Source organism: Cyprinus carpio, chromosome B10 (assembly GCF_018340385.1).
Source record: "Cyprinus carpio isolate SPL01 chromosome B10, ASM1834038v1, whole genome shotgun sequence".
In the NCBI taxonomy this organism is placed as follows: domain Eukaryota; kingdom Metazoa; phylum Chordata; class Actinopteri; order Cypriniformes; family Cyprinidae; genus Cyprinus; species Cyprinus carpio.
In genome coordinates, this window is record NC_056606.1 from 22,113,085 (window position 1) to 22,131,845 (window position 18,761).

Sequence of the window (18,761 nt, forward strand, 5' to 3'; positions counted from 1 at the left end):
TTATTTTTGTTTGTATATAAGCTTTTGTATTTGTCACTTTTTTAAATAAAGAAATAATATTTTAAAACAATTAAAATTTTTATTTTTACCATATATAAAAATAATATATATTTATATTAAATAGTTTTATTTTTAAAATAAAATATTTTTGTTTGTATTACAAACAAATATTAATTAATTAAAATTAATATTAATTATTATTAAAGAAATTATTATTAATTAAATTATATTTATTATTTTAATTAATTATTAATTATTTTAAATAAATTATTAATATTGATTTAATTTTATTTATTATTTTTATATTATTTACAGTTTATCATAATGCCTTATTGTAATTTTTATCATATATCAACAACATATTCTTTTTAATTATTTAATTTTTATCATTTCAAACATTTTTTTTTTTTTTAAAGATTTATATTATTATTTTTTTAAAATTGAACTTAGGTACATTTAAAAGTACACATCTGACCCATAAAAATTATTTTTCTTGCTGCAACATGATAAATAGGTCAGGAATATTTAATCATTTAAATCAATCAAATCATCAAATAAATAAAACAAACAAACAAACAAAAATAGTTCATTTGGATCAGCTGCTAGAAAATGGCACTTGCAATGTTGTAGAAAAGCAGAACAAACAGGAAGGAATTCACTTCATGAAGTATTGGGGTAGAAAATAATTTGAAGAGGAAGTGTCCTGCAATCGAACACCCCGCCGCTCCATTCACGTGACTGTAATGAACCGCATCTCACCCTGCCGGACAAACGTCTGACTGGTGTCCAGCAGAATATCACAGCCCTCCACGATCATTCGCTCGATGGCCAGATTCTTACGGATGTTTTCTGTGTCACTCACTTCATCGTGCATCATTCTGAGAATAAACACACACACACACAGCTGTATCATCTCAGTGTATACAATAAAGAGATTTGAAGGTGTTTGGCAGAAATGTGAGTTGGACGACAGTGAACCATGACATGAGAAAGCGTGATCAATGCCTTGGTCACATGAATGTTTGCATTTAAAAGCATCACTTTTTCCATAGAGAAGGCACTTACACTAATGGGGCTGTTTGATATGAGAGTTTCATCTTAGAATAACCACATGTTTAGTGGATACAATCTAATATAATTTCACAGAAGTGTATGGCTGCTTTTAGGATGATTTTAAGAAGAATTAAGAGAGAAAACAGCAATTAAAAAAGTTTATACTTTTAATTTTATTTTAAAACAAACAAAAGATTTGTTTTTATAGTAAATGTATATCTTTAAAGAATAAATTATATACTTATATATTATACTATGTATTATTTTTTTATGTATATGAAATTTTTTTAAATATTGTTTTTTTTTATTATTATTTGTTTCTTTTATTTTTTTTTTTTATTTTTTATTATAATTTTGACTATAACTTATATAAATAACATTTAAAATCTTCACTCTCAAAAATAAAGGTTCCAATTAGAACAAATAATGTTTTTTCAACTTTTAATTCTCTAGTTCTTTGTTATATTTTTTATGTTCTGGTGCTTTATAGCCAAAATACTGGACTGAAGAGACCATCTCATCTTTATTTCTAAGCTTTCACTTACTTGGACAGTTCCTCAAGTTTGGATTTGGCAAATTCCAGACTCTTGCGCTCCACATGTTCATGAGGCGTGTGGGCGAGGAGCTCATGAAGGGTGATGATGTACCGCGGGATCTAATAGTAACAATTCAAATACACAAGTACTCATTTTTACACAATGGACCAGTTAAATGAAATGCAATATGCAGTATGCTTGTGCCGCTCATTGCTCTAAGGTCAGAGGTCAGCGGTTCACCTGAAACATGGGATAGGTGAGGAAGGTTTCCAGCATTCGGCCCTCACAGGAAGCGTTTGATTCTTTTTGTTTAGGTTGTTTGTGTGTGTTCTGTTTACAGTTGGCCAGAACCTGCAAACTGTACTGATGGTTTCGCACAAACGGATAAATGTTCAGCATCGGCAGCAAGGATGTCGAAGCAAGATTCCGCTGAATCCCTAACCGTCACGGTCGAAGAGATCCGCTGAAACGTCACAGTACGGTTTTGCATCATGTTTATGTGAACATTGTTATTTCTACACTGACTTGTGTAGATTACTAGATGTTATTATTATGTTAGTTTTTACTCTGTGTTTTTTGATTTGTAGTGTGGATTTTAATGAATGTGTTTATTTGTGTTTGTGTGTGTATGTTTGTTTGAAATAGATAAAATAAAATCTATACACTCACCTAAAGTTGGCTATCCGAGCCTTCAAGCCTTGATGGAATATCTCATGGAGAAACATTATCGTCTCACTTACAAATAAAGAAAAAATGAGAAATGCATGGTGCATCAATTTCTAATACTTGAAAACAGATATTATACTTTTAAAAAGAGTTGCATATTTTAAACACTTATTGGTGGTGTCAGAATAAAAGTAATTTTTTCTTGATCAACAGCATGACAAAATTTGAAAAAAGAATCTGGATAAAGCTTGTTTCTATCATGGAATAAAAAACTAAAAGTGATTCATAACTAAAGTAATTGTGACTTATCTAACAATGCTGACTTTTATCTTGCAATTTTGAGTTCTTATCTCACAATTTAGTTTTTTTTTTTTTTTTTTTTTTAGTTTTTTTTTTTTTCACATGGATAAAAAATTTTGAGAGATAAAAATTTTATCTAATAATTTTTTATTGTTTATTCTGTATGTAAGCCCGTTTCCGCCACTGAAAAAAATTAAAATAAAAAAGGTTATTGGGTTAAAAAAGAATTGCATGAAATAAACTTAGAATTGCGAGATATAAAGTCACAACTGGGAGATTTCACAATTCTGACTTTTTTGTGAGTCAAGTCCAATTTTTTTTTGGGGGGGGGATATGTTGTCAGAATTGTGAGTTTATATCACGCAATTATGAGAAAAAAAAAGTCAGAATTGCGAGATAAAAAGTCACATTTACCTTTTTTATTTTTTATTTAGTGGCAGAAACGGGCTTCCATAATTCTGTGATGGATATGAAACAAATTACAGAGAAAAAATTTCACGACGTAAAATTCCAATTACCTTTTTTATTTTTTATTCAGTGGTGGAAACAAAATAACAGAAGAGTGAAATTTAAATTCTGAGAAAAAAGTAAGAATTTTGAGATTTAATCTCAAAACAAGATATAATCTCAAAATTGTAAGATAAAAAATAAAGAGTCAGAATTGCGAGAAAAAAATTCTCAATTACCATTTACATGTTTTTTATTCCCTGGTCGAAATGAAGAAAGAAAAACTGAATTGCCAGATGTAAACATACAATTCCAAGACAAAAATCAGAATTGCAAGATAATATTTTAGCTTACAATTTAATAATATTACAACTTATAATTCTGAGAAAATTCAGAACTGTGAGATATAAACTCAGAACTGCAATATAAAATCTCGTAATTGCAAGAAGTCACAATTACCCTTTAATTTTATTATTTTTTGGTAGAAACAAAAAAATCATAATAGCAAGACATCAATTCAGAAAACAAGTCTGAATTGTGAGATAAAATTCGCAGATACACAGTAGCTTCCAGAGTATTCCTCCAAGTATTCAATTCATTTCAGGCTGACCACATGAATTATACCTATTGAGGAAGATGCTGCTGACATCGTCATGACTAATGGGGGGTTTTTTTTTGGTGGTGGCCGTCCTTAGTGGGCGGCAGGAGGAAGTTGTTGAGGTATAGAGAGCTAGCACGTACTCCGTCTCGGCCTCCACCATATTAAAGACGATCTGGTTTCTCTTTCTCATGCTCTCGGCGTGAGGTGAGCAGATGTAGTCCTGCACGATGATCTTCCACTTCCTTCTGCACAGCCAACCACGCATGAAGCTTTGCACCTGTGAGAAAACACGCAACGGAGACGCCCCAATGACTGCACTTACGCTAGAAACAATATCAAACATTACTGTGTCAATGAGGTGGATTTATAATTGTGAACAAATATACAATGCAAATGTAGACAATCATATACCTTCTTGATTTTCTTGATATCTGGATCTTCTTCCTCTTGACTGGACTGACAGGGCAACATTCGCTCTTGTGTTTTATTAAGAACGACAATCTAGAACACAGATAACACAGTTAATATACACATAGCAGGGTTGCCAGCGTTTTCTTGTACAATTGGGCTCTTGAAAATTTTTGAAAATGCCTTTGCTGGAAATGAATTTTTTTTAGGGACTACTTTTATAATGCACTGCTTATTTGTAGACAAATAAATATAAAAAGATCCTTTTTCTAAGGTTTTAATCATTTCCTCTTAATACCTTGCAACCAAAAGGACCCATGAAAGAGCAAATAGGGACATATGTTTGCTGTCATGTCACAAACTAAAGGTTGCTTAATTGTGTGTGTGTGTGGTGAAATGGAAGATCAAATAGGGACATATCTATATATACTATATATATATATCTATATATATATATATATATATATAAACAAACAAAAAAAACATAACATTTAATTTTAAGTCCATTTATAAGAATCCAGCAGCTGTTAACTGTGACTGGATGCTTAAAAACAAAGCTAGTTTATATTCATTTTCGGTTAGTGTGGAGTTGGTTTTGGGCTGGATTTTTTTCTGAGAATAAAAAAATAAAAAGGTAAATGCAATTTCTTTATCTCACAATTCTGACTTTTTTCTTGCATTTTCAAGTTAATTTCTCACAATTTTGAGAAAAAAAACAGCGAGACTTACAGACAGAATTGTATGCATTGATTTGTCAGAATAACATGCTTAATAGCAGTGTTATTATTATTCATAGCTCACATTTTATGCAATTTATCATGCAAAATGCTTAATAATTTGTAAAAAATAATAATAATAATAATAATAATTAATTAAAGAGAGTAACTAGTCTAGCTGAAATCATCCAAATAATCATCCAAAACAATGGAAAAATTGGGCTTGTTTTCATTCCTTATGAGTGGGTTTTGGAGGGTAAATTTTTCTGGGACCTGGCAACCCTTGACAGAACCAATGAAGATTGAACTGACCTCTGCCTTCAGTCTCTCGATCTCTGTATCCTGGTCTTCCAGTTGCGTCCGCAGCTGATTTGCTGCCACCTTTTCCGTTTTCCTGTCTCCAACCTTTTCCGTCTCCATGATCTGGACCAGATGGATGTATTTCTGCATGAGAACTTCCCGCTCGATGATGAGGTCTGAATAACTGTCAGCGACAGCAGAAGGACAAAACTGCTTAGAAACATTTACAAATAGAAACTCTGAGTGCTAAATAAATCAATGTACCTGTCACTATAGGAAGTCATTTTACTTAAAAAATTTATACGCCTATTTATTTTGCTATCCTAACTATGCATGTTTACAGTATATGGAGAGTTGCATTTTACCATTTGCATTCTGCATTATTTTCTCCTCCATCATCACTGAGCTGTAACTCACTAGTGATGTAGAGTGAAAGATCTGTGTGAAATGTGTGAACATGCTTGCTTTCCTACCTTATAACAAATCCATCAAAACTACACGCTGCCAAGCCAGTTTAGTAAAGGCACCACTGAGGTCCTGATATATTAACCACATGCAAAACTCTCATGTAAATGTCAAAACATAAAAAAATTTTTCCAAAACAATTTTGAATTGAAAACAATGCAATGAGAAGCATTCTCATTTAATAAGATTACATTTCTATATAATATGTATGTGTGTGTGTGTGTGTGTGTGTATATATATAATATATATATATATATATATTTTTTTTTTTATGTTTTAAATCTAATTTATACGTTTTCATTTTCATTTTTGTTTTAGTAATTTTGTTGTGTTTTTGTCAGTTTTTTAAAAATATGTCTGTATAGTTTTTGTAAATTTTTTCTTAAATTCAGCTTTAGTTATTTTAATACTTCAAGTTAAAGTAAACAAAATTAAGAAATTAGCTAAAATAAAATGTTTAATTTTTTTTTTATATTTTATTTTTTCAGTTAACCAGTATATCAAGCAACAGAATTTTTTTAAATAGTTTTAGTTTTAGTTATTTAGCATTTCAAGTTAAACAAAACTGATAAATTAGCGGAAATAAAACAAAATAATATTTTCTTTCTTTCTTTCTGTTAACAGTTATTCCAAGTAAGACATGCAAATGTTTTTTTGTTTTGTTTTTGTTTAGGTTAATTATAATAACCCTGGTGTTGGATTACTGAGGTCTTTTTTCTTCTGAAAAGCAGTGGCAAACGTCTTCATTTGCATTGCTATCTAGAAGAAACAAGTGATTTTTCTTTCCTAGAGAAAGGTTGTAACGACATGCTATCCAGCTCAGAAAAACCTCATTATGTTCCCAAAGATGTTGAGCGTTCTGTCTTTTATTGTACCTGGCCTGATGAATGGCCTCCACCCACTCATTACAATCAGCATCCTCTTCTGTCCGCAGCTCCAGAGGTTTCTGCCCATCGTGGCCGAAAATCACCAGAAAGTAGTACTGAAAACATCAGAGAGTGTAGGCCACAAATCAGCATTCAGTATTCATAGTGCTTTTGGCCCATGGTGAGCAGCATTAATACAGTTCTGACCTAAACAGAGACGCTTCCAGCAGCCACTAGCATGCATGCACTTATTAAATGGAAATAACAGTAGACGTATTACCGAGTCATTTTCCCTTAAATCATGAAGCAGCATGTAAAACAGCCAATCAAAAGAAGATAATATATTAAAACACCAAACGTGTCACCAACACACAGTGGGAAAAAATATGAATAGATTATATCTGATAGGGAAGAAACAAAGTTAAAAAAAAAAGCATTGTCTTTTTTAACTCTCATGCTGTGTTCTGGTCATTTTGACATTTTTTATTTTATTTTTCCCAAAAATGTTAGTTAATATCACCACCAGAGCTGGGTAGATTGCTTACAAATTGTAGTCAGTTACTGATTTCAGATTTCCTGATAAAAACTGTAGTTAGTAATGCAAACTAGATCACTCATTTTAGGTAATGTAATTTTGACTACTTTTAAGATGACTTTTATAAAAATTGTTTTAAACTTACATTAAACATACCATATTCATATAAAAAAGCAAAGAAAAAGAAAAAGAAAACATTACATTTTTTTTAATTAAACATTACATTATGCCAGGGTTTGCCAAACTGGCCTGAAAGTAAGAACTGCAGTGGCTTTGGGAGAAGCTAATAATTAATTAAATCTGAAAAATGTACAATAAAAATAATTGAATGCATATGCATTAAAGTGCATATAAATTTGACCATTAAGAGAGCTGTAAACGTGTGAATGCGTAGTTAAATGATTTCAAATAAGAACTTTTCCAAGATTATATTTAAGAGGTTCAGCTGACAAAAATATTTAGGAATCCCTGCATGATATGAACAAATATTAATAAACATAAAAACAACAATGACATTACAAGCCCAGGTTTGAAATGTTTTTGTCCAGACTTCCATTATGAATAATTTATTGCTATTGTGTGAATAATATGTCATCATGTAATCCATAAAAAGTAAAAGTAAAGCATTTAATTGTAATATAATCTTAATAACAATTACATTTTTGTTTTTGTTTTTAAATACCACCTTGTTATATTTGTTGTGTTCCTGGTCAAAAATCACCAGCCTAAAAAATACAAACAATGGCTAAAATTTTTTTCAATATGCTAAATTATTACCAAACACTGTATTCAATCTTTTGTTAAACTTATTTATGTTCAATAAGTGCAGGTTTTGTATTTATTTTTTGGAAATACTTGATGGTAGACCTTCGTTGATGCAGCTCAGTTTTTGCCAAAATTACCAACAAATAATGTTTTTTTTTTCACTGAAAAGCTGAGGTGCATCAGCTCAGATCAATGAGGCCTATGACCAATCAGTTTAAAAAAAAATCCAAAACCTGTGCTAATTGAAAGAAAACAAATTGAAAACGAGATTGAATCCAAGATTTCAGCATACTGAGAGATTTACAAGATATTTTTTAAAAAGGCAGTTTTTTATTTGAGCAGGAACACCAAATTAGGTAAAGGATTTTCACTACAGACTTAATTTTCGTATGTATATTCACCTGATTATGGATAAAAATATGACCTGGACATGTTCTTGACAGGTTCACCCTCAAATAAGTGATGGAGCGAAAGAGCCAGAAAACTGTGAGAGTGTTTTATAGGATGTAGGCTTAAGGGCTCGTTTGTGTTCTCATGATGCACGGCTGGTGTGTGTGTGTGTGTGTGTGTGTGGTTATGTAACCATCAGAGCTTCTCCTCTGTCTTTAATGCGCTGTCCTGAGCCTCAGGCCATGTTTAAACCGAGAGATAACAATAGACACGGCAGGCCCACAAATACATTTTACTTTGACCAACCCACAGAACTATCTTCTCTCACTGAATGCCATTGAAATCACCTTTATTTTTTGGATTAGATTAAAATAGCTAATTTAATTGTCGAGAATTCATATTCATATCTGACTCATTTGCATAATTTGTGCTAGCAGCTCTAGATGCGTTTTTTCTTGGGTCACCCACATAAATATACACAGATTGTCCTTCTGAAGTCATGCACTGTAGACTTTCATTCAGTTAAGCGCGTCTGAGAGAAACACACTGCCAGAAGGGCTACTTCTTAGACGGGAACCCAGAACTCTGAGAGGCTAGAATTCTGTAAGAATCCAGAAAATATGACAAAAACAATATGCAATGGCATTTAGAATGCATTTTAACATTAAGTTAAATTAAGTATTTAAAATTCAGATTTCTTACAGGGCGGGAAATCATTTTTTCCATTAATAGTTACTGTATAACAGCTTGGTTCCAGAATTATATATATTTTTAAATCTTGACTACATAAGGATTTTCTTTTATTTTCAATGCAGTTAACATAATCAAATCAGTACATAATGTTACATAAAATACATTATATGCAAAATATACAAAATAAAACTAGACTGCCAGTGATTCATAATTAATATTGAAATAACTTAAAATCTATTAAAAACATATAACTTAAAATATATAAAACATTCAGATATACTCTCAAGCTCCAAAGATCTACAAGTTTTTTTTTTAACAAATTAATACTTTTATTTAGAAATGATGCATAAAATTGATGAAAGATGAATAAGAAATATAAGATTTTTTTTAAACGCTGTTGTTTTGAAACTCAAATCAGCATATTAGAATGATTTCTGAAGAATCATGTGACTCTGAAGACTGGAGTAATGATGCTGAAAATTCAGCTTTGCATCACAGAAATAAATAATATTTAAAAATATATTCACATTGAATTAATAGTTCTTTTGACTAGTAATAATATTTTACAATATAGTGTTTTTTACTTTTTCACATAAACACAGCCTTGGTGAGCAGAAGAGACTTCTTTCAAACATTATCAAAAATAATAATAATAATAAATCTCGCCAACCCAAACTTATGAACAGTACAATTATACATAAACTGCAAGAAAACTGACTTTATCCCATCATTTGCAATTTTTAAAGATAGTAAGATATGATATAATTTTTTTTTAAATAAACAGGGTATGCTTTCATTTTAATGTAGACTTTAAAGGGAACAGACCTCAAAGTCAGCTGACGCAGTAGGAAGCTTGTGATGTATAAGTGCTGCAAGCATAATAATACAGTGGCACTTCAACATGACATCAAACCTGATTTCCATGGTAACACAAGTCATTGGCAGAACAGATGTTGGTTTCAGCTAACGAATGAGGTGGTTGTGTCAAGCATATTTCATTTGCATCTGAATCTTTATCATGTACGTTCAAAGAGGGAGATGAATCTACTGCTGCATGGTCGAAACTGGAGCGAGAGGAAATATCGGCCAAACGAATAATGAAGTTATGAGCACTTTGCATCACAATAGCTCAAACTGGATTAGCTTACATCAAAAACTGCCAAACTATCTCATTAAAAACGTTACCATAATTAACTGTAATTTGATTCTAAAATAAAAGCAGGCATTTCACACAGAGAAGACCTATTTTCCATCAATAAACGACTGTTTTATAAATACACAGGTTAGTTTGCACATCACAAAAGCTTGTTTAATTGAGTTGGCCCAGAAATCAAAGCGCAATCAGCATTTGCTTTTAAATGCTGCTGAAGTACTTTGAAGCTCTCTGATGCTTCGTGCTGTTTGATGCAAATGCAAACAGGCCCAACTTCAACATACAACAATAATTTTTTTATCAGTAATACCAAATTTTGGTGGAACTCTTTGAAGAAGATGCCTGGCATTGTACAATAAAAATTACTGAAAATTAATCTTGTTAATGGATAAAAACAAAAAACAACAACAAAAAACACACTATTGGTCAAAAGTTTGGAACGTTTTTTAAACTTTTTTGAAATAAATCCCTTCTGCTTTCACCAAAGCATTTATTTGATTAAAAATACAGTAAAAACAGTAATATTGTGGAATATTATTACCATTTAAAATAATTGTAGAAACATTTTACTTTTGAGTTTATTTGTAATTGTCATTATTCCCAATGGTAAAAGTACACTGTAAAAGTGTTTATTTAAACACTATTTAAACTTTTTATTATTAAAATTAACACAAATTAAAGAAGTACAACAAACACTATCATGATATATAAATAAATGCTTTTTATTATTATTAATTTAAATAAATAAATGTTACCACTAAATTTAATTTTACAAATTTGGGTAATTTGAGGGTTATTTAAAAAGAAAAAGAAAATAAGCGCATCAACGTATCAATAAAAAAAACTGCATGCTCACTTTATTAATAAAAAGTTTATTTTTAAGTGAGTGTGCAGATGTGTTTTTTGTTACAAGTCTTTTTCCGGTAACACTTTACTTAAAGCCTTTATGTGTAATGCATTATAAAGGGTTATTAAAGGGTGTAATGCATTAGAATTATTCATAATCTGTGTTGTAATACATTATATCTTGTCGTAAATAATTACACCCGAATTTAAAATGCATAGTGCAACAATGAATTGATAAGTGTTATAATGTATTAACTGTGGTTACAAGAATTCATGAGACTGTACAAGGCATAATTAATGCATTAATAATGCATTATAATAAAGGCTTTAAGTAAAGTGTTACCCTTTTTCCATAACTGGCACCTCCATAAGGTGTGTGCTTGCTACAGTGCTTTGCTGTTAAAGGACTTAATGACATTTTACCACAAAATTCATTATTACAATCAATTTTCTCTTTAGTGAGCAGGGACATTTTACTTTTGATAATTGTCAATATTCTCAGTGGTGAACGTAAATAAAATATAATAAAATATGACTTTTCTGTGAGTACTTTAAAAGCAGGGTGGCTGTCTAATATAATAATCAATAATATTTAAAATATAGTATAGAATAAAATTTGATAAGAGCAAAAACAACAAAAAATTCAATATTTACAGAAACTAACACAAGCAGAAGGAAACTTCTGTTAAAAAGCCAAGCAAATTTTGAGGCTGATGCCCAATTTCAAAATAGCCAAAAAATATCAATAAATTAATCATTTTGCTTGGTAAACTGGTCTGTGACTAATAAAGATTAGTTTCTAACCTACTAAATAACTCATAACTACAAAAATGTATATTCACAATAGAAGTTTTCATGTCTGCACGCTGACAATAGGCTAATTGTTCCAAATTCTATTTCAGAACTCATTTGCATTCATTTTGTTGAAGAAGACCTAAAACTTGCATTTGTAAAATACACTTCGAAGCCAATATACCAGTGTACAGACATTTACTCACTTATATAATGCATATAAGTGAGTACTTACCTTTTCTTTTTCTTGTCTATCATATTCAAAAAAAAAACAAAAAAAAAAAACCCTGGCTACGTGTTCTGTACTAGACTAACTGAGACTTGTCATAGCACTTGTATACCGTTGTTGTTCTCTCGTTGATCTGATTGTTTCTACTGTTCTCATTTGTAAGTCGCTTTGGATAAAAGCGTCTGCTAAATGATTAAATGTAAATGTAAATGTAAATATATACGGTCATGTTTGACTGCAATATATGGGCTGTTATTGCTGGTTTTAACATCTTAACACCAACACATAAGAACCACAGGGGCTAGTTGTCGCATGAGGAAGTTGTCATAAGGCTATTTCTTAGGAATAAGAGGAACGAGAGCAGTGGTTTAGTATGTTAGTTTAGTTTTATTTGTGAATTAGGACATGTTTCATGAACTGTCCTTGAAACTGTGGTTATAATATTTCACAATTGTGTCCGAAAAACAAATTAATTCCATACATTTTGTGTCTATGCAGAAGATGACTTATAAAAACAAACCTAGACTGAGAAACTGTCAGTAGAGTCAAAACTGTGACAGCTAGAACCAGTGTACTGTGTTCAATATGACACACACACACACACACACACACACACACACACTCACTCATAAACAGACACAAGCACGTGGTTTGTATAGAAACCAACTTCCTCGAAACTGTCACAGCGAGTAACTAGTAGATCACAGATGAAATATGAAGTGAATTTGAAGTCAGATCATACCTGCTGTTTATCTGAACTCTCTTTCCCAGCGGTGGACACTTTGGGAGCCGGGATCCTCTCGCAGGTGCATCCCTCCAGCAAATAAATCCCCGAGGGTCTGGTGCTCTGCTCGTTCTCAAAGTAAAACAGCACATTCTGGTGCAGTGCGAAGTACTTTTCGTTCCAGCGGGTTGTTTTTCTGCGGCCTTTTTTACTCAAGTACCCACGTTTGATTCCCTCTTTACGCGCGAGCATGGACAGATAGAGCGCGTGCCCTTCGTTATCACGCACGCTCTTCTGCATCTTACAGCCCTGACTGTCACACTGAACACATTATCATCATCATCATCCTCCTCAGACACAGCAGCAAGAGATGATGATGATCTGAAGTCTGATGCTGTGCGTAAAGGAGATTCCAGACGCGTAATAACACGCAGCGATATCCTAAAGGAGTGCGCGGGTAACAAAGCAAGCGAAAACACACTTCAGAAAGTCAACAAATATATACAAAAATGTCTAAAATGCGCGCGCCGGCGACGTAAAACAAAAATAGCTCCAGTGAACAGACGGCACGCCAGAATCACGACCGAGATCAGCGCTAATCGGCTTTGACACTAACTTAAAGAGACAGAGAACTATTTAACGTTACTCCCCTCAGTCTCTGTTTACATCACTGTCCACAGAGAATATACTCTGGTGTCTCTGTCACGCCTCCCTGAAACGAGTTTTGCAGAAAGTTGCAGATGCTAGAGTTAATCGGACAGAATTTAGCTCTTTAAAACTCAGTTAAAAAGTGTAGGTTTTTCCAACTTACTTTTTTTTTTCAACGAGTAGCATTGTAGCGCGACAAAATATTAAAATAATAGGAAAATAATAGGCTACAGTTTCCACACTACTAGGAATACTGGTGCGTTCAAGACACGTCGGTTAGACCGTATTTACGAGTTTTAACGTATAAGAACAAAAAGTCGTTATTTTTCGAGCGGGAAAATCGACATTTTCGAAAAAGTCCCGCGTTTCTGAGTTGGGGGCGTGTCAGTGAGAAAAACTTGTCGGATGCAATGTTCAAATGAATATTTATATATATATATATATATATATATATATATATATATATATATATATATATATATTAATGTAACGTTACAATAAAGCTATATGTATATATATATATATATATATGATATTATTGTGTAGGCTATATACAAAATATGATATTATTGTGTAGGCTAATTAGCATAGAATGTCATGATTCAGTTTATAAATTGAATAAAAACAGAAAAAAAAAACAGAAAAAAAAGAAATGATACAAATTATTTATTTTTTTTTTTGATGATTTTGAGTTAGTAGAGTTTATATGTATTATGTTTAAATAGGTTTATTGTTTATATCGTTGTGACTTGAGTGTTTTTAACTCATAAATACATACTTTCCAGGAAGACTATTCGGCTACTAAAATTACAACAAACTACTGTCCTACAATCTCTCTCAAGTAGTCTAGCGTTCATAGATCGAATTCAGTGTAGACTACTGAATCGGTTTGATTCGTTCGTTCAAAAACGATTCACCGATTCATTTGGTTTGCCGCCCGTATTGAATCTCATTTGTATCAAAATATGTAAATAAGCTTGTTCTTTATTTAAATAAATTAGCATGTTTTCTAAATGTACGAGTTGTATTTCAATGTGAATGTCCATCAGAAAATATTTTTAAAAATAGTTTAGTTTTGGATCGTTTTTTTTTTTTAAAGACTACCACTGTGTCGTGACAAAATACACTGCTGTTGTGCTTTCTACATCAGCTGAGATAAACAATACACATTTTCCACAACAAAGACAAACAATAATAATCTACAATCGAGCAACGTTACCGTTTCCAAGATAGATTCAATACAGAATCAAAAACGATTCATTTGATGCATTGCGCGTATTCGCGACTCCTTTGTATTCGCAACGAATTCTTTTTTTTTATTTGCATGTTTTATTATTATTATTTTTTTCTAAATGTCCATCAGAAATTAATCTGTTTAAAAAAAAAAAAAAAGTTTTCCAATGAGTAGGCTACGCTTGTAGCACGCCAAAATATCGCACCACTGACTGTTGTGTTTTACACACTTTCCACAACAATATAAAGAAAAACAGCAACAACAAATAATCTTATTGCACCGACACACATCAGCTCTTGAAAGGATCATAGCACCAAATGATACATTTATATATAATAATGAGATAATTTATGTATGTTGGCATGTGGCGCATGAGTTATAAATAAATAATCTAAACTCTGAGCTCATTGTGATGCATTCTGGGATTGCTTTCACTGTAAAGGATGCATTGATGCTGCCTAGAATCACGTCACAATGCTTTAAAACCTCATTTATCTAGGCATCTCTGGGTTTGGGAATAGAGCCATAGTGATGTCTGTGATTAGAAACACATATTAAATCTGTTTTCAGACTAGAATAAAGCAGCATAAAGCTTGAGGAAACTCACACCGCTTCTAATTTCATCTCCTTGTTGTGCAAAGAGATGAACTTGTCTTACAGAGGAAGAGCTCACGATACCAGACGCCCACTTCTACACAACCTCTGCAGGAAACCACATTAAGAGCGTACCCAGACTTCTCTGGGAACATGCATTATCATATTTGCAGCTAATATTGAATATCCTCAAAGTCAAAATTTATTAATCTCGATATATATGAGCATGCGTAAAACAGTGAGTTGAAATGCCACAGAAAGCCTCGTGATCTGCAAAATAAAGATAATGGGGTGAATTCAGCTTCATCTGAGGTCTAAAGCAGAACTAGGACAGGATTTCTGATTGTGTCCAGCTTTGCATATCGGGTCAGATGAGGTCCGCAAACTCATGATTTGACATCATTTACCGACAGCTCGAGGGGTTTCTCTGAGGAGAAGGAAACAATTTTGGATCAGAAAATTATCAACATTAAAAAATAAAAAATGTGACTAAATAAATAAATATATTAAGCATCTCTATTTATTATTTATTAGAAATTATTTTATTCTTATTAAAAAATATACACAATGCAAAACACATTTAAATTATTTAAAAAATATTATTTTTAATATTTTTTTAATAAGTTCTTTTTTATAGCTTTAGTGTTTTTTATAGCTTTAATAATTTTAATAATATAAATATTAAACAATGTTATATATAAATACACTGCATAAACATCTAAATAAAAAAACACATACATCACACTGCATGTAAATATAATGCAGTAGTATTTTTTTTGTTTGTTAGTAAATTAAAGTAAATTATGTGTAAATATCACATGGACCAGAAACAAAAAATACATTGGATTAAAAAGATAAATTTATAATTTTTTTAAGGTTTTTTTTAAACATTTTTATGTATTTTATTTATTTTTTATTTAATCATTCAACTTAAAATATCATAAAGAGGAAAAATTAAGCTGTATATGCGTATATGCTTATTTTACCTCTACAGTATTTTCTGGATAAATACAAAGTATTTTTTTTTAATTTATCTAAAAAAAAAAAATCAGAAAAAAACTAAACTCATTTAAATATATGTACTCCATTTCTTTATTTTTTTTCTTTTCCCATTTTAGAGTAATAATTAAAAAAAGCGAATTTATTTTTAATATTTTTTTTATTTTTTTTTTTTTTATATTTTTTTTAAATTATATATAAAGAGAGAAAAAAACATTACATGAAGAACAAATACATTTAGCTGTGCTGTTTTAAGTGGTGTTACTATAGAACTATTTCTATTGCTACTAAAACCACAGATTCTGTCAGCAGCTGAGATCTTATTATATTAATATGATATTCAAATTAATTAAATCGTTATACAAACAAATTGTTAAAACTGCTGATAGAGTGCCATCTTGTGGCACGTCCAGAATGAATAGGTCATTTTTAGTGGTGCTTGAGAAGCTGAGCATCACCGCTAGCCTAATATTGTTCATACTTAGTTTTTGAAACTTCAGATCATAATTCATCTGAAAATCATGACTGGGGTCTTTTGACGCCCTAATCAATTACTTAGCAATATTTTGTCAAACATTCAGACCTTATCAATAGTGTAGCAATGTACTAAAAGCCTCAGAAGACCCTTGTAACTGCAAAGGAAAACCTTTGCAACCACTCACAGCACTAGTATTGTGTCGGCTGGTTTTGCACAGAAAAACAGGTTTTCACCACTGATCTATATTCTAAATTATAGATCAGTGGTTTTCACAATTTCTGGATCTGAATATAGATTTCACATGTTTTTGTACTGAAATGAAAATCAATCAGAGCGGATGCTGCCGACTGCTAATAGAGGAAAACCATCATTAACGTCACTCAGTTTACTGGGAAAAAGTTGCACCTGATGTTGTTGAATAGTTGCCATGACGATGTCTAAACAATTAGAGTCCACTGTGAAGCAGGTTCATGGTTTCTATTAACAGCAGACACATGTGCAATGAAACAGCTCCATGTAATAGAAACAGCTCCATGTAATTAAATTATGTATGAATTAAATTAAATAAATAAAATGGTTTATGAATGGATTAGATTAAGCAAATAATAATAACAAAAAATAAAATAGAAAAAGTTAACAAAATAAAACAGAATACAAGAATAGAATTGAATTGAATATGAAATAAAATGAAACAAAATTAAAGAATTTAATTGAATATTTAATAAAAATAAACTAAAAATTAAATTAAATTAAAGAAAATTAAAACAGTAAAAGATAAAAAAATAAAAAATAGAATGAATAAAATCAAATGAAAAAGTTGAATAAAATAGAATAGAATAGAATAAAATAGAATAAAAACAAATAATAACATTGAATAAAAAATAAAATAGAATAAAATCAAATAAGCCATTAAAGAAAAAAAAGGAAAAAAAAAACGGAATACAATAATATAGAATTGAATATAAAATAAAATTAAACAAAAAAGAAAAATAAAAGCAAAAAAAAATACAATAAAAACAAAATAAAAATAAATTAAATAATAAAACAAAAATAAAATTATAAATAATTAAATAAAACTAGAAAAATACTTTTTAGTATTCCCTTTCAAACACTTCAATCTACAAAGCAAAATGTTTCTGATAAATGACTAATAAACTAATAAAATCACTGTAATTAACATGCTGCAACATGGAAGGCCTGAAAGGTCAGCCAGTCATAGGTTTGGTTAATATATGAGACATTCATTAGACTAATAAATGACATTAGTCCTTAGTCCTTAAATATGACTCGTCTGACCATGTACTTCCAGCTTTTACATTTCAGTTCTAGCTTTGAAATATTTCTACATTACATAACTCTACACACCAGAACACCTAATATCATCACAACCAAAACCAATCACGTTAAATAACTCATTTATTATTATTATTATTATTATTATTTTTTCATTTTTATGCGATTATTGTGTGGTGGTAAAGTGCTGAGTTAGTCGCTGCAGTAATTAACTGCGTGATCAGATGCACTCGATCGGTGGGAGACGTAATCTGGAAGTTCACCGTGAGTTTAGTCCAACCTGATATGCAGCGTTTCTTTATTCCACTCGTTGCCATGGAGATGGCATTGCTCAAGTGGACTGAAACTACGCCATCTCACCTTCCAATCAACCTGACGACAGTTCTTTCACATATGTAAAGACCCACCGCACCACATAAACACCATTATTTCAAAAGGTCTGATGAAAAAAGACAGTACGTACAACTGTCCCTAAACAAGGTGCTTTTCTTCAGGAGTCGCTTTCTGCTCGGTACAAGCAATGAAAAGCATTTTAAAGTGCTGCCATCTGCATGTCCTTGAGTTCTGAGACATTACACATGCAACAAATGTTGTACAAACCACAGATGAAGGCATCCGGAAGTACAGTTTAATGGTGCAGTGTCCCTGTGAAACTCAAGATCTCTACAGTCAAGCAATTACTTGAACTAACGACATTAATGATGTGTTAAAAGCTGCAAAATTAATTAATGGATTAATTGCAATAAGTAAGCCCCAATATCAAAACAAAATAACATAGTACGTTACATTAAGTTTACAGTAGTTTTGCGCTAATAAAATGATATCTATCTATCTATCTATCTATCTATCTATCTATCAATCAAATTACTTGAGATTAATTTGTTTCTAAATCAATTCTCTGAAACTCTGGAAGGGTCCAAATGTGTATCTGAAGTTCCTGGGAATCAGGCTTATTGTGAGTCTTGATGTTTTCCTGCTCTCTCTCTCTCTCTCTCCCACCCTGCCTGTTCCTCTCTCAGCATGTGAATAA

The 18,761-nt window shown here is 31.2% G+C and overlaps 1 protein-coding gene across 1 annotated transcript in view; it reads right to left on the minus strand.

Annotated features, from left to right (window-relative positions):
* LOC109097889 (ras-specific guanine nucleotide-releasing factor 2-like) overlaps positions 1–13,100 on the minus strand; it is a 34,162-nt gene extending 21,062 nt beyond the window's left edge. The window contains 9 exon segments of the mRNA XM_042732042.1: positions 760–878; positions 1,599–1,708; positions 1,830–2,018; positions 2,255–2,324; positions 3,627–3,880; positions 4,015–4,104; positions 5,040–5,211; positions 6,368–6,474; positions 12,504–13,100. Coding sequence (XP_042587976.1) covers positions 760–878; positions 1,599–1,708; positions 1,830–2,018; positions 2,255–2,324; positions 3,627–3,880; positions 4,015–4,104; positions 5,040–5,211; positions 6,368–6,474; positions 12,504–12,785 — 1,393 coding nt within the window. The 5' untranslated portion in view covers positions 12,786–13,100.
* Between the last annotated feature and the right edge of the window lie 5,661 nt (positions 13,101–18,761).